At 40.2% G+C, this 16,036-nt stretch overlaps 2 protein-coding genes across 5 annotated transcripts in view; both read right to left on the bottom strand.

Annotated features, from left to right (window-relative positions):
- Window positions 1-404: 404 nt before the first annotated feature.
- Window positions 405-9,535, bottom strand: LOC130923471 (zinc finger protein OZF-like). The gene is made up of 4 exons (XM_057849250.1): window positions 9,525-9,535; window positions 7,420-7,512; window positions 4,894-5,079; window positions 405-2,279 (listed from the first exon to the last, which is right to left on the bottom strand). Exons 3-4 carry the CDS (start codon window positions 5,075-5,077, stop codon window positions 1,081-1,083), a joined length of 1,383 nt encoding a protein of 460 aa, XP_057705233.1. The 5' UTR covers window positions 5,078-5,079; window positions 7,420-7,512; window positions 9,525-9,535; the 3' UTR covers window positions 405-1,080.
- A 2,104-nt stretch (window positions 9,536-11,639) lies between these two features.
- LOC130916135 (zinc finger protein 260-like) overlaps window positions 11,640-16,036 on the bottom strand; it is a 55,063-nt gene continuing 50,666 nt past the window's right edge. For all 4 annotated transcript variants that reach the window (XM_057836607.1, XM_057836631.1, XM_057836621.1 and 1 more), the window contains one exon: window positions 11,640-14,610. In XM_057836607.1, the coding sequence (XP_057692590.1) occupies window positions 13,490-14,610 (1,121 nt within the window). In that variant the 3' untranslated portion in view covers window positions 11,640-13,489. The remainder of the gene's footprint in view (window positions 14,611-16,036) is intronic.

Here is a 16,036-nt window from a genome sequence, read left to right as displayed (position 1 = left end):
TAATTCATCTTGCAAAATAGGGCATGAGCCTTGCTGGTTGGCAGTTAAAAGTCAATGACTATCTGAGGCAAAACTAACTGTCAGCTGTTTTCTGTGAAAAAACACTCCATTTATGGACATGATTGCAATAGGCGAGATGTATACTGACTTCAATCCCCCTTTTGGACTCAAAGGAGTCCGATAATAGCAGAGCGAATTTTGTCTCCCCCTTTTGAACTCAACTTATGAGTTCACTGGTCAGGTGTGCCGCGATAAATTATCCAGTATCGCTTTTTTTCCCCCCTGTCGTGTGCAGGTAAGCGAGTTTTTTTTTTATTTTTTTACGTGTTTATATTTTAATTGTAATGATAACAAAAGGTACTTTAATTCTATAATGAAGCAGAATGATCCCAATGTCCAATTGTGTTGAGAAAGGAGAATTAATGTAATGCAAATATTTACAAAACTTATTGCTCGAAAAGAAAACAGCCCTTAAAATAAAATAAAAAAAAGTGTAATATTGGAGCTAAGCTCCGAAATGACAATGTTAGACATCCGTGTGGTTTGCTGCCTTTATTCACCTGCTCATGATTTCAGTCTCATCTTTAATAACAGCAATTCAAATTTGCGTTTACATGTAGCTGCTGATACAGCAATAATAAACAATTAGCATGTTTCAGTTAGCGTCCGCACATCATCAAAAACAATCGCATACTGTAAACTCGCCCCAAGTATTCGATCACAATTGAAAACACACAAACAGTACAAAAGGGGTTATACACAGCCGTCACCTCTTGTTGCTTCACAAGCCACATATGTGTGCGCAGGCTGTCACCTTTGTCACTCATCTGCTCTGTGTGTGCGTGTGTGGGGTGGACGTCTGTACATGCACTCGCATCACAAAACAAAAGTCAACATTAAAAAAAAAAAAAAAAAAGTAACGAGACGCAGTCGTCGTGAAGTCGAAATGGCATAAGTCTGTTCTGTCGTAACCCGGGGACTATCTGCATTTGGCACATATTGCAAGTGAAAGATATTTCCCCAGTTTGGCTTATGTGCGATACGAAATGTCCCTTGCGAGTGGATCGCTCACCACACCGCTCAGGTAAAAGGTTTCTCTGTCGTGTGGGTTTTTGTGTGATTTGTTAGGTATCTCTTCCAGGTGAATCTTTTACCACAATCTGAACAGGCAAAAGGCTTTTCTCCAGTGTGTGTACGCGTGTGTCTTGTTAAATCTTGCTTCGTAGAATATCGCTTATCGCAAAGCGAGCAGTCAAAAGGCTTCTCTCCCGTGTGTGACCTTATGTGTATTTTTAAATTTCCCTTCTCGTTAAATCTTTTACCACAAACTGGGCAAACGAACGGCTTTTCTCCAGTGTGTGTACGCGTGTGTTTTGTTAACTCTTGTTTCCACCGAAATCTTTTACCACAACATGTGCAGACACAAGGCTTCTCTCCAGTGTGTGATTTTACGTGTTGGTTTAATTTTCTCTTCTCAGAGTATCTTTTATCACAGAGTGAGCAGGAGAAAGGTTTTTCTTCAATACATGTAAGCCTGTGTCTTGTTAACTCTTGCTTTGTAAAAAATCCAATGTCACAGAGTCTGCAGGCGAAAGGCGTTTCTCTCGTGTGTGTTCTCATGTGTCTATTTAATTGTACCTTCTGGGAGAATCTTTTACCACAAACTGAGCAGGCAAATGGCCTCTCTCCAGTGTGTGTGTGCATGTGTCTTGTTAATTCGTGCTTCATATGAAATCTTTTATTGCAAAATGTGCAGACAAAAGGCTTTTCACCAGTGTGTGTACGCGTGTGTCTTGTTACCTCTTGCTTCGTAGAAAGTCTTTTATTGCAAAGTGAGCAGGCGAAACGTTTCTTACCCACATGTTCATTGGTCTCTCTTTTCAATGACGACTTGTTTGAGAATTTTGAAACATTTTGGTTAAAGTCAACATCCTCCTCATCAGAGTTTACGTCAGAGGAGTGTGACGTTACGTCCTCGCTGTCCGAGAGCGGTGCTAAGAGGCCGCCCGGTTGCGATCGTCCCACACCTTTTGCTGTCAGGTGTTGAAATAAGCCGTCGCTCAGAGGTTTTGCAGCTCTGCTCTCCTCGCTTGGAACTTCATCTTCTTCACTTTTCACAGAAACAGTAGTTGGAAACTTTGTGATTTCATCTTGCTGTTGTTTTTCAATCATGTAAAGGGTCTCTGGCTCCGCCTCCTGTTTGATATACGGCATCGCAGACTCCTGTTTAACATGGGGAGGATCATGATTCTCAGGGTGAAGATCTTGCACTGTGATGTCTGCGGGATGGATGGAAAAAAAAACACGTGATTTGCCAGAGTTGACATCCAATCGTGTACCGTCCAATCATCTTTCAGTTGTTAATTTACATTAGTCTGTCCATCCATTTGAAGTGGGAGTCTTGGCAGCAAATTAACAAACTTTATGAATATGACAATATATTTGAGAGAAGAAGCATGTTATTTTGCCTCATTCTAATCTTAATATCTGACCATTTAAATATGTAAACTAAAGTGCAATCACATTCGTAAATGAATGGCTTCTGGTTTTTGAAATGTAAATAAACCAATCTATTGTGATAAAACAACAAAATTTCAATAACTGCATTAACCATCAAAGTGAAGTCTAACTGTCGTCTTGAAAGAAATCTAAATAAGGAAAAACATTGCAATAAAAAAATGCAAACTGGTTAACAGAACATCCCTTATCGCTTATATCTGGCGCCATCTAGCGTCGTGAATGGGGAGAATAGCTGAGAGCTGTCAAGACAGAACATCGCTTCAATTATATCTGGCGCCATCTAGCGTCGTAAATGGGTATAATTAGGCCTGTCGCGATAACAACTTTTAGTGTGCGATAATTTATCTCATAAATTATTCCGATATGCGATATTATTGCGCCCCCCCCAATTTGTTTTAAACCAATTTACAATAACACAGTGAGAATACAGTATATATTAACAGATCAAGCACACCCATTTAAACGCGATAAGAAATCACAACTAAAAACAATTGACCATGCCTCTTAAGTAAAAGACAACAATATTAATAACACACAGAAACACAGAATAAATAAAATGTGTTTTCAAGAAAAAAAAAATACAATTGCAGTTAATAACTTAAGATCAGTTTTGCACATTGAGAGACTGACATTCTTGCCCATTCTTCCTTGCAAAACAGCTCGAGCTCAGTGAGGTTGGATGGAGAGTGTTTGTGAACAGCAGTCTTCAGCTCTTTCCACAGATTCTCGATTGGATTCAGGTCTGGACTTTAACTTGGCCATTCTAACACCTGGATACGTTTATTTTTGAACCACTCCATTGTAGATTTGACTTTATGTTTTGGATCATTGTCCTGTTGGAAGATAAATCTCTGTCCCAGTCTCAGGTCTTGTGCAGATACCAACAGGTTTTCTTCCAGAATGTTCCTGTATTTGGCTGCATCCATCTTCCCTGTCCCTGCTGAAGAAAAGCAGGCCCAAACCATGATGCTGTCACCACCATGTTTGACAGTGGGGATGGTGTGTTCAGGGTGATCAGCTGTGTTGCTTTTACGCCAAACATATCGTTTTGCATTGTGGCCAAAAAGTTCAATTTTAGTTTCATCTGACCAGAGCACCTTCTTCTACATGTTTGGTGTGTCTCCCAGGTTGCTTGTGGCAATCTTTAAACGAGACTTTTTATGGATATTTTTGAGAAATGGCTTTCTTCTTGCCACTCTTCCATAAAGGCCAGATTTGTGCAGTGTACGACTGATTGTTGTCCTATGGACAGACTCTCCCACCTCAACTCTGGATCTCTGCAGTTCAACCAGAGTGATCATGGGCCTCTTGGCTGCATCTCTGATCAGTTTTCTCCTTGTTTGAGAAGAAAGTTTGGAAGGACGGCCGGGTCTTGGTAGATTTGCAGTGGTCTGATGCTCCTTCCATTTCAATATGATGGCTTGCACAGTGCTCCTTGAGATGTTTAAAGCTTGGGAAATCTTTTTGTATCCAAATCCGGCTTTAAACTTCTCCACAACAGTATCTCGGACCTGCCTGGTGTGTTCCTTGGTTTTCTTAATGCTCTCTGCACTTTAAACAGAACCCTGAGACTATCACAGAGCAGGTGCATTTATGCGGAGACTTGATTACACACAGTTGGATTCTATTTATCATCATCGGTCATTTAGGACAACAGTGGATCATTCAGAGATCCTCACTGAACTTCTGGAGTGAGTTTGCTGCACTGAAAGTAAAGGGGCCGAATAATATTGCACGCCCCACTTTTCAGTTTTTTATTTGTTAAAAAAGTTTAAATTATCCAATAAATGTTGTTCCACTTCACGATTGTGTCCCACTTGTTGTTGATTCTTGACAAAAAAATTAAATTTCATATCTTTATGTTTGAAGCCTGAAATGTTGCGAAAGGTTGCAAGATTCAAGGGGGCCGAATACTTTTGCAAGGCACTGTATATAAGCTTTCGCAAAGTTCAGAATAGTTGAACAAAAGTATGTCAGTCAGAAATGAAAAAAAAACAAAACAAATTTAATAGTAGTTATGAAGAGGTAAGGTGAATATTTGTATAAATAATAATTAATCTGATTGGAAAATATAACTTTTTTTTTTTTAACCTGTCCTGTTCTGCTGCTTAGACACAGATAATCGGAATCAGTGTCCTGATGTCCTGGACACTTTTGATGTATCACATGGGAGTTATAGATACTCCCATTGTGGTTGTTCATTATATTTATTAGGAAAAAGCAGCAAACAGGAAGGGGAAACAGAGGGACTTGGGGTACCACGTGGTTCCTTTTTGTGGAATAACTTTCCCCTACGCATTTTTTTTAATATACGCAAGTTCGCTCGGCATATCATCGGGAGGGAGCGAGACCCCGGTTGCGATCATCCCTCACCTTTTGTTGTCAGGTGTTCAAATGAGCTGTCGCTTGGACCTTCTTCTTCTTCAATTTTCACACTGACAGTCATTGGAAAGTTGGGGATTGCATCTTCCTGTTTTTCTTTTTTCATGCTGGGGGTCTCCAGCTCCGACTCCTGTGTAACATCTTTCTTCTCCGGGTGAAGATCTTCTTTAGTCATATCTGCAGGGACACAAGATTAAAAACACATGATTCGCCAACGTACGTTCATTCCCTGCCAACCTTCTCACTTCCAATGGATTGAACATCAATGGAAGCCAAACACAGGCATTTGTTTTTAATTGGTCATTACATTTTGGGCTTAGCATTACTTGGATTTTGGTCAACAAACCCAGTGACACGAATGGCCACCTGGACTCTGTATTCGTACTGCAGGTTTACTGCACTTGAATATTAATCGTTTTTACCTTTATAGTAGAGATAAACCGATTATTGGTGCCGATATTTGGAAATTTAACGTACATCAGTATCTGCCTTTTTTCTAATCTGGCCAGCCGACATGAAAAAAATCAATTCATTTTCAGCTAAGATGCAGACGTGCCTCTTTCTTTTGCACTAATATTCACCCTGTCCTCTGATTGGTTAAATGGTAATGCTAAATGGAGTTTCCCTTGTATTGCACCTTTTAACCTTTTCAGGCCTGCAAAGCGCTTTACACCATATCCTCATTGACCTACTGGTGACGCAGCACCAGTAGCAATGTGGGCTGTAGTATCTTTGTCAAGGGTACTTAGACGAGGTCACCAGGGTAGAGAATAGAACCCACAACCTCTGGGGGGGAGGAGACTACTCTACCACTGAACCACGCCACCCCCCAAGTGGCAGAGCCTCTGAAGAAGAAGCTGTCCTCACACACATTGGAGAGTGAGAGGAAAAGTGAAAAAAAATTTTTTTTTATTTATTGTGAAAAAATTCAGGGAGCTACCGTAATTTCTGGACTATAAGCCACCACCAACCAAATTTGACAAGAAAACGGCATTTGTTCATAGATAAGCCGCACTGGACAATAAGCCGCAGCTGTCCTCACTGAATTATGGGATATTTACACCAAAAGATATTAACCGGTAACACTTTATTGGACAGCGGCATCATAAGACCAAATGAACCACCATGAAGCTTTGAACCAATTGGCTGCAAAGCTCCATTGCTTCAAAAGCTTCATTTGGCTATCACTGCTCCCTTGGGGGAGACAGTCAACCTCTGTTACCACCTGCTGTCAACACTGCTATTGTACATTATGCCTCCAAGCATGCATTGCAGCGCTACATATGTAAATAACAATCAATATTCATGGTCTCTGCTAATTATTTCTTCAGTAACTCTCCCAGTTGTTTCATTAAGTGGTATTTGATAACACTTTATTTGACAGTGGCACCATAAAACTGTAATAAGACCATCATAATAATGATTAATGCTCATCATACCATGATGAACATTAATAAATGCTTATGACAGATGTAAAATTAACTCACTTTTGAATGGATGTATAAGATCTGAGCTGGACACAAATGGAGTGATGGTGACAAAATTTTCCGGATGATATTTCATAACATTCATTCATTCATCAATTCCCAAGATAGTGTCATTATCATGTCGTAATTATGACGGTCTTATGGAAGTTTTATGATGCTGCTGTCAAATAAAGTGTTACCTATTAACCCAAATAAATCAATAAATAAGCCGCACTGGACTATAAGCCGCAGGATTCAAAATGAAGGAAAAAAGCAGCGGCTTATAGTCAGAAAATTACGGTATAATCAAAGATTTTTTTTAACTTAACAAGAGGTGCTGCTGAGAATTCACTGTATTTTTGTTTTATTGTAATTTCTGTGGAAAATTTTCACAGAGCTACGTATTTAACCTTTTATTCAACTTTATAAGACATGTTTCTGAATTGAGGAAATTGAGGCACTTTTGGAACTATTTTTCTTATATTTGTGTGATTCAATAAACATGCATTTAGGCACTACAATGAAGTTCAATGTTTGCATTATTCATTTTAAAGACCATTTTTACACTTTTGCTGCAAATGAATATCGGTTTCAAAAATCTTTTATGGGTCCCTCTAACAATTAATAATCTGTATCGGCCCTGAAAAACCCATATTGGTCAATCTCTACTTTGTAGTAATGGTTATTTTTATTTAAAGGTGCTATGAAAATCCACATTAGGTGACTATAAAGATAACACACATTTTTGACACAAATCCATCAAAACTGACAGAAAAGGCATAACAATGAAAGTAGAACACAATTCGTCTTCCTTTTTCAGCCGCCTTGAGAAGCTTTGATAATAATTCAATGTACTCATGGCCAAGATGGCAAGCCCCCGCCCCCTTCAAAAAATAAAAAATACAAATCGGAACGAAATACTACTCGTTTCTTGGCTGGCGAGCTAAGCTAAACTTAGGCTAAGCTAAATGAGCCTGGGAAACGTAAACATAAAGCCAAACGACTTCCACTAAACTTTAGATTGGGATGTTTTAGTCCACTAAACGCTTACTTCAGGAGGTATCCGTTGAGAATGCTTTGAAGGAGCGCGTTTGGTTGGAAGGGTTCACGAAAGAACTGCAAGCCTGGCGTAGGGTACACAGACTAGTGTTGTATCGGTCGCGAACGATTCGTTCTTTTTGAACGAATTGTTTTGGTGAACGAGACCGAACTAATCATCATCTGCACTGATTCGTTCTATGAAGGTGGTGCTTGTTCGCTGTGTGGGAGGGCGTTGAGCAAGCGGCAGCGTCTTCTGACATCGCACACGACCAATCAGACGCCAGCCTCATCGTGGGCAGGGGAGGGAGCGGAAACAGAATCAGGGCGTTTGTCACTCACGTCCACGTGTGGCCAATAAGCAGCCAGCGTGCAGGCAGGGGGGCAAGACTGAGTTTTGTCACTTCCCGTTCAGTGACTCGGTCCTCCGGTTCCTGACCTAGCTTGCTGCTAACTTGATTTTCCAGTAATGACTATGCGGTGAACGAATCAGAAAATGAAAGGAAATGACTTTGTCACATATTTGTTAACGTGGAGCCTATCAAATGCTGCTCAAACAGACAAAAACACCACACAAATCTAGCGAGCATTGTTTAGAGTAGTACTTTTCTCAACAAACTCGTGACTGCCTATGACGACATACTATCAAATTTACAGTAATTTAAAACACGGGTAGCTACGAGGCAAGCAAAAGCTGAGCTGCGGTCGCGTGACGGCAGTGAAGCGGGCAGAGAACTGTCACTATATGGAGGCTTCATGGCAGCGATATTTACCTCATATGTGCACAGAAAAAAATATTTAGTATGATCACCAAAATACTGATTTGCAATGAAACTGTATATACATGTCAATTTTTTCCCGAGTGTTTTATTTTTTTTTTTGTGTCAGCGTGTCGGGTGTTGGTTTGTTTGACAAATTATGTCAATCCGTCCATCATGTGCTACTCAAGCGCCCAAAACAACGCACGCAGACACGGGAGATGTCGCAATATGTCTACATTTTTATTAACAGACTAATGAGAGTAGAAAGGCGACATCGTAAAGAGCTAACAATTATTTCTCGTCAGCATTTGACGATCTGAGATGCGGGGACGACAGGGGAGCTGACCGGATTATTTTATTTATTAATACCAGTGCAAAAAAACAATATGAGCACCACAATACTGATTTGCAATGAAACTGTATATACATGTAATTTTTTTCCGAGTGTTTTTTTTTTTTTTTCGTGTCAGGTGTTGGTTGGTTTGACAAATTATGTCAATCCGTCCATCATGTGCTACTCAAGCGCCCAAAAACAAAGCACGCGGACACGGGAGATGTCGCAATATGTCTACATTTTTCTTAACAGACTAATGAGAGTAGAAAGGCGACATCGTAAAGAGCAAACAATTATTTCTCGTCAGCATTTGACGATCTGAGATGCGGGGACGACAGGGGAGCTGACCGGATTATTTTATTTATTAATACCAGTGCAAAAATTCAACACGATCATCTTAATACTAAAAAACAAAAATACAACAGAGCGAGATGTAAATATGATGTGTTGGTCGTTCCATATTCAGAAATTAAACTTTCGATGTATTTTTATTTTCGTGACAGCAAACATGCTGTATATGTGATTGTATGTGTGATCAAGAACCTGCTAAAGAAAGTCCGTGCGCCCCCGCCCCCTACTCCCCTCACAAAAGGAAAATGTTTAACCGTGTCCTAAATCGAAATGCAAGCACGAGCCATGACTTTGAGCCCATAGAACTAGGACAGACGACGCGGAAGTTCTCCCTCGCTTTAGCAGCAGCAGGAGGGAGACGAGGCTGTCTGTGAAAGCAGAATGATACCGCCTGTCACTCATTTCTGAAACTACGACGAGTGGTCAATGTGGAAGAGAGGGAGGGACCAAGCAATGTCACTTCCCGTTCAGTTATACTGCGAAGCGGTCTTTGGTGATTCGTTCGGCAACGTCACTTCCCGTTCAGTAACCGAACGATTCGTTTGGGCGGGGAGGGAGATGAGGGGGGCGAACGATTCGTTGAACGATTTGTTTGAACGAATCTTTTTACTGAACGAACCGGAATGGATTCGTTTACTCAAGTGAACGACAAATCTCTTCACTAACACAGACGTTGCGTCAAGTGAACCGGAAGTAGAAATGTCCAGGCGCTGGAATTTCAGGGTAATAGGTTGAAGAAGCGACCATGTTATTTTGCCTCATTCAAATCTTAATATCTGAACTAAATCTTAAATATGTGAACTAAAGTGCAATCACATTCGTAAATGAATGGCTTCTGGTTTTTGAAAAGTAAATAAACCAATCTATTGTGATAAAACAAAAAAATTGCAATAAATGCATTAACCATCAAAGTGAAGTCTAACTGTAACTGTAGTCTTGAAACAAATCTGAATAAGGAAAAAACATTGCAATAAAATAATGCAAACTGGTTAAACTACTATCTGTCATGACAGAACATCGCTTCAATGATATCTGGCGCCATCTAGTGTCGTGAATGGGGATAGTAGCTGTGATCTGTCATAACCGAACAACGCTTCAATGATATATGGCGTCATCCAGCGTCGTGAATGGGTATAATGTCTAGACCGCGAATATAAGACGACCGCCTTTTTCAATCTGATTTCAATGCAAAAAACACCGTTTTATATTCGGGCCAGTACGGTATATCTGTTTATTTCACATTGTTTTAAGTAAGGACAAGCCACCGTTTGTCCCTAATAGGAAATGAATGGAAATCGTGTACGAAGAAGATGTTTACAGAGCTAAACCTACCAATTCTCTCCGAAAATGATGTGACTGGTGCCAAATTGACTGGCAAAGATGTGGAAGAACATATAAATGTTCAGTTAAAGAGATGGCTTTAGTGTCGAAGGCTGAAAAAGACGAAAAAAACGAGCCGACCTAAGCATAGCTTTAGCTTTTTTATCGACGCGACTGACAATGACATTCTCCTGTTTCAACAAGCTATCCTTTACCATCAGCCCTGTCTTTCTTATATATCCCCTGGTTGTTCTACATCTTTTACCGTTCTTGGGGGTAATTTAGTTAGCTTTGTGTAGCGATCGCAAATGCCGCTCAGTGACAGCCAACGAACACTTTTAATTTTTTCATTGATAACACATCTTAACCCTATAATTCATTTACACTTCCGCCTTACTAAAGTTGTTATATATATATATCTCTATATATATATAGAGATATATATATATAAAACAGAAACGGTAACAGTGGCAGTCAGATGCCATTGTAATTCTTTTCAGGTCATTCATTGTCAGACAGAAGCAGTACGGCACAACGTTTCGCTAAAAAAAATAAGTTAAAAATATCAAAATGGCTTACCTCTTTGTCCTCTGAAAGACCATGCCAACCCAACATAATGTTTACTGCATATGGAATGTGAACGGATTCACCAAGCTGGTGTTAAAGTCCGCGCAAGTTGATTCGGTCTTCACATTTTTTCCTCCCGAGTTTTTGGTTTCCGCAAACGTATGAAGAAAACATCCTTCATGGTTGTAATGTCTAGAGTCGTTTCTACAAGTTTCCGAAAAGCAATGCGTGATCGGCATGTTCGTTTTTGAAAGATTACTGGTGAATAGTAGCAGTAATTGCGTTGTGTCTATGTGAGGACGGGTCTATAATGTCCCACTTCGGCTTTACTTCCGCTTTACGATGCGACGTCACGGTACGCCATTGCCTGCAGGTGGGGTGGTCACCTCCCATGGGTATCGCTGTCCATAGTGCTGAACCATTTTGGCAAGCCCTGTGGCACTGGGACTCCACAATATGCAGACAGCTTCTTTTTGTTATTTGCAGTATTATTGATTGGACATCTTTTTATTGTTGTTATAGTTTCACAAAAGGAAGACACAGTGATGCATCTCTGAAATCATCTGGAGTGTGAAGTCTCTCTATGTTCTTTATGTTTAGATAATACATTTAATAATAATAATATTTATGTGTACTGTGAAAAAATTATCCAGTATCGCTTTTTTTTCCAGTCGTGTGCAGGCAAGCGAGTTATTGCTCGTGTATATATTTAATAGCAATAATAACAAAAGGTACATTAATTCTATAATGAAGCAGAATGATTCAATCGCCCAATTGTGTTGATGTAGGAAAAAAATTGCAATGCAAATATATACAACACTTATTCATCAAGAAGACAACAGCTCTTTAAAAAAATGTCAGACGTCCGTGTGGTTTGCTGACTTTATTCAGCTTCTCATGACATCAACACTTGCAGAATGAAAGTAAAATAAAATGAAATTCAATCAGTCTCATCTTCAATAACAGCAAATCAAATTTGCGTTTACAAGTAGCTGCTGATATAGACCCCAATCACGTGAGGTCAAAACTCCGCCCCCCTGACTGGTTCTGCCATATTGTCCGTCAGCTCGTCGTGTTTACATATTATCGCTTCGTACATTCCTCCTATTACTGCGTGTTTTTCTGCCTGTCTAAGGAATCACCGCCTAGAAAACGAACCCAAAAACCTTCCTGACAATCGTTAACATTGATTGATCTGACTGATTAATCAAAATGGTGAAGGCATGTGTGGCGGTTGATTGCAGTAACAGAGAAGATCACGGTCATTTTAGAAGTTGCTGTGTGCCCATTGTTAAAAGAGCAAATCTTTAAAGCAGCACGGTTTGTTTATCTCGGTCCATGATGCGTTTGTGTCGACAGCCGTCAGACAGCGGCGAAAACATCAATATGATGCCAACACGAGACATCATCAGACGGAGACTATGAAGCTCGTCGCCACGGTCGCAAAACAAGAAGGTGAGCGCAACAACAGGCGTTGTGCCGAAAAATAGCCGCCCTGCGTGAAATGTTCCCCCGTGACGGGAGCGCCCACACGGAAACTACTTTCTTGTACCGTGAATATAAATTATTTTACTCTGCTTGAACTAAATGTCATACCTGTGTGATTGTCATTGGGATATGGTCGTGAAAACCTATAGACTAATACATTTCTGTTTAAAGATGGTTATGTGGCCCAGTCCACGATTTGTTACTAAAATACAGTACTAATATTTTGTGTAATTTAATTATTTAAAACTGATCTTAGTCGTAAATCCATTACTGTAACGCGCCCATGAAAACATTGATGTTTTCACGTCAATAAAGCGTTATAAATAAGCGCTCCCGTCAGGGGGGACATTTCACGCGGGGCAGCTATTTTTCAGCACACACCGGTTCGTTGTCGATCAAGCTTCATTTTACAACGGTGACCCTCAGCTGACCAAATTTCGGTTTATATTTGGGCCGTTGCCGGTTTTGGGTACCCGACTCCTTATCGTGACATAAACTGGAGTATGATTGGAAATTTTGTGGTCTCAGGACGAGCTCTGACGCACGGGACGGGACCGGACGGGAGGAAACATCGGTTTGGGCATCAAATATGGATCTGGCGACTGGATCGACCGAAGCTTTTCCAAATAACGGCTTTTATGCAACTCATCCAATGAGTTTACAGCGTCTGATAGCACTGGGGAATCCATAATTTGCAAGTGAATCCACCTTTAGAAACTACTACCATTGACAATACGACACACAATGACGGACAATATGGTGGCACAATACAGCGATCACGTGATTGTGTGACGTTGGTGATTGGGGTCTATAGCGATAACAAACTATTAGCATGTATTAGTTAGTATCCGCACATCATCAAAAACAAACACATAGACTCGCCCCAAGTACTCGACCACAGTTGAAATGCACAATAAACAGTACAAAAGGGGTTATATACAGCAGTCGCTCGCCTCTTGTTGCTTCACCAGCAACAAATGTGCTCGCAGGCTGTCACCTTTTTGTCACTCGGCTGCTCTGTGTGTGCATGTGAGTTGTGCGTGTAAATAAAAGTGCATCACAAAACCAAAAAGGCAACATAAAAAATAAAAACGCGATGAGATGCAGGCATTGTAAAGTCGAAATCTCATAAGTCTGGTCCGTCATAACCCCGGAACTACCTGTATTTGGCACATATTGCAATTGAAAGTGATTTCCCCAGGTTGGCCTCCTGTGTGTGATACGAAATGTCCCTTGCAAGTGGATCGTTGACCACAAACCGCTCAGGAAAAAGGTTTCTCTGTAGTGTGGGTTTTTGTGTGCTTCGTTAGGTATCTCTTCCAGGTGAATCTTTTACCACAATCTGAGCAGGCAAAAGGCTTTTCTCCGGTGTGTGTATTCATGTGTCTTGTTAAATCTTGCTTCTTACAATATCGTTTATCGCAAAGTGAGCAGTCAAAAGGCTTCTCTCCAGTGTGCATTCTTGTGTGCGCATTTAAATTTCCCTTCTCGTTGAATCTTTTATCACAAACTGGGCAAGCGAACGGTTTTTCTCCAGTGTGTGTACGCGTGTGTTTTGTTAACTCTTGTTTGCACCGAAATCTTTTACCGCAACCTGTGCAGACACAAGGCTTCTCTCCAGTGTGTGATTTTACGTGTTGGTTTAATTTACTCTTCTCAGAGTATCTTTTATCACAGAGTGAGCAGGAAAAAGGTTTTTCTTCAATGCATGTAAGCCTGTGTCTTGTCAACTCTTGCTTTGTAAAAAATCCAATATCACAGAGTCTGCAGGCGAAAGGCGATTCTCTCGTGTGTGTTCTCATGTGTCTTGTTAACTCGTGCTTCATATGAAATCTTTTATCGCAACATGTGCACACAAAAGGCTTCTCTCCAGTGTGTGTACGCATGTGTCTTGTTACTGCTTGCTTCGTAGAAACTCTTTTATCGCAAAGTGAGCAGGCAAAACGTTTCCTATCCACATGCTCATTGGTCTCTCTTTTCAACGATGACTTGTTTGAGAATTTCGAAACATTTTGGTTAAAGTCAACATCCTCCTCATCAGAGTTGAAGTCAGAAGAGTGTGATGTTACATCGTCGCTGTCCGAGAGCAATGCTAAGGGGCTGCTCGGTGGCGGACGTCCCTCACCCTTTGCTGTCAGGTGTTGAAATAAGTGGTCGTTCAGAGTTTTTGCAGATCTGCTCTCTTTGCCTGGACCTTCATCTTCTTCACTCTTTACACTGGCAATAATTGGAAACTTAGGGCTTTCATCTTTCTGTTCTTTTTCAATAACGTAGAGGGTCTCGGGCTCCGCCTCCTGTTTGATACACAGCATCTCAGACTCAGACTCCTGTTTAACATGGGGTAGATCATGCCTCTCAGGATGAAGATCTCGCACTGTAATATCTGCGGGATGGATGAAAAAAAACATCACTTGATTTGCCGGAGTTGACATCCAATCGTGTACCGTCTAGGGATGGGAATTGATACTATTTTTACGATTCCGATTCCATTATCGATAAAGATGTCCCGACCGATCGGGATGCCGGTCATTTTCAAATTATCGGAATCGGCAAAAAAATATCGGACATGCCTTTTTTTTAATATATATATATATTTTTTAATTAAATCGTTTTCTAATTGTATTTAACATTACAGACAAAATGTCTTACACTCATCCAGAGTCTCTAGTTTTGTCTTAAAGTAGGGCTATCAAATTTATCGCGTTAACGGCAGTAATTAATTTTTTAAAAATGAATCACGTTAAGATATTTAACGCGAAATAACGCATGCGCTGCACGACCCCCTTATGCATTGTCGCGTTCAATCTATAATGGCGCCATTTTACCTATATATAAAGCTAAAAGGCAGCGTAAAATGAGTAGAGTGAATTTTGGCAGCCTTTGGAGCCTTTTTTTAATTGGCTAAAGCCTTACACTCCCTCTCTCAACAATTAGAAATTTCGTGGGAAGCAATGTGGTGAAGAAAGGTAGTAGTTGATCTTTTTCTTAACACTATGTTGTTTCTCAATGCAGAGAAGACATATCAATTGGTGCAACTACGCACAGTCATGGTTGCATTTCCCATCATGCATTTGGGCAGAACAGTTAAATGGCTACAGTATCATTTACTGAAAGCTCAACAAATACACTAGATGGCAATATTTAGTCACAATATACAAAGTCACATTTATACGTTAAGAATTACAAGTCTTTCTATCTGTGGATCCCTCTCACAGAAAGAATGTTAATAATGTAAATGCCATCTTGAGGATTTATTGTCATAATAAACAAATACAGTACTTATGTACTGTATGTTGAATGTATATATACGTCCGAGTTTTATTCATTTTTTTCTTAATGCATTGCCCAAATGTATATGATCGGGAAAAATTATCGGGAATGATTGGAATTGAATCGGGAGCAAAAAAAAAGCATTCGGATCGGGAAATATCGGGATCGGCAGATACTCAAACTAAAACAATCGGGATCGGATCGGGAGCAAAAAAAACATGCATGATCGGAACAACCCTAATTATTGGTATTGCTTAAGGATTCGAATCTTTATCGATTCTCTAATCGATTCTAATTTGGGGGAAAAAGAACAAACGTTTTGATTGGCATCGAGTTCAATCAGAATTCACAACCTTACGAACTCACGAGGTCAAATTAAAAAAAAAACTGTATATATTGGCATATGGGTCGTTGTTCTGCCTTTGGCAATATGTGTTAAAGTGTATTATTTACTATTATATTGAAATGCATGCCTTTTAGTTTTTAGTGTGCATTCACGCTCAAGTGGGGGCGCCCTTACGCTTCCTCACGCGAAGAAG

This window comes from Corythoichthys intestinalis, chromosome 1 (genome assembly GCF_030265065.1).
Source record: "Corythoichthys intestinalis isolate RoL2023-P3 chromosome 1, ASM3026506v1, whole genome shotgun sequence".
NCBI lineage: Eukaryota > Metazoa > Chordata > Actinopteri > Syngnathiformes > Syngnathidae > Corythoichthys > Corythoichthys intestinalis.
Note: the sequence above shows the minus strand (reverse complement) of the source record. Positions and strands in the feature narration are given on the sequence as shown.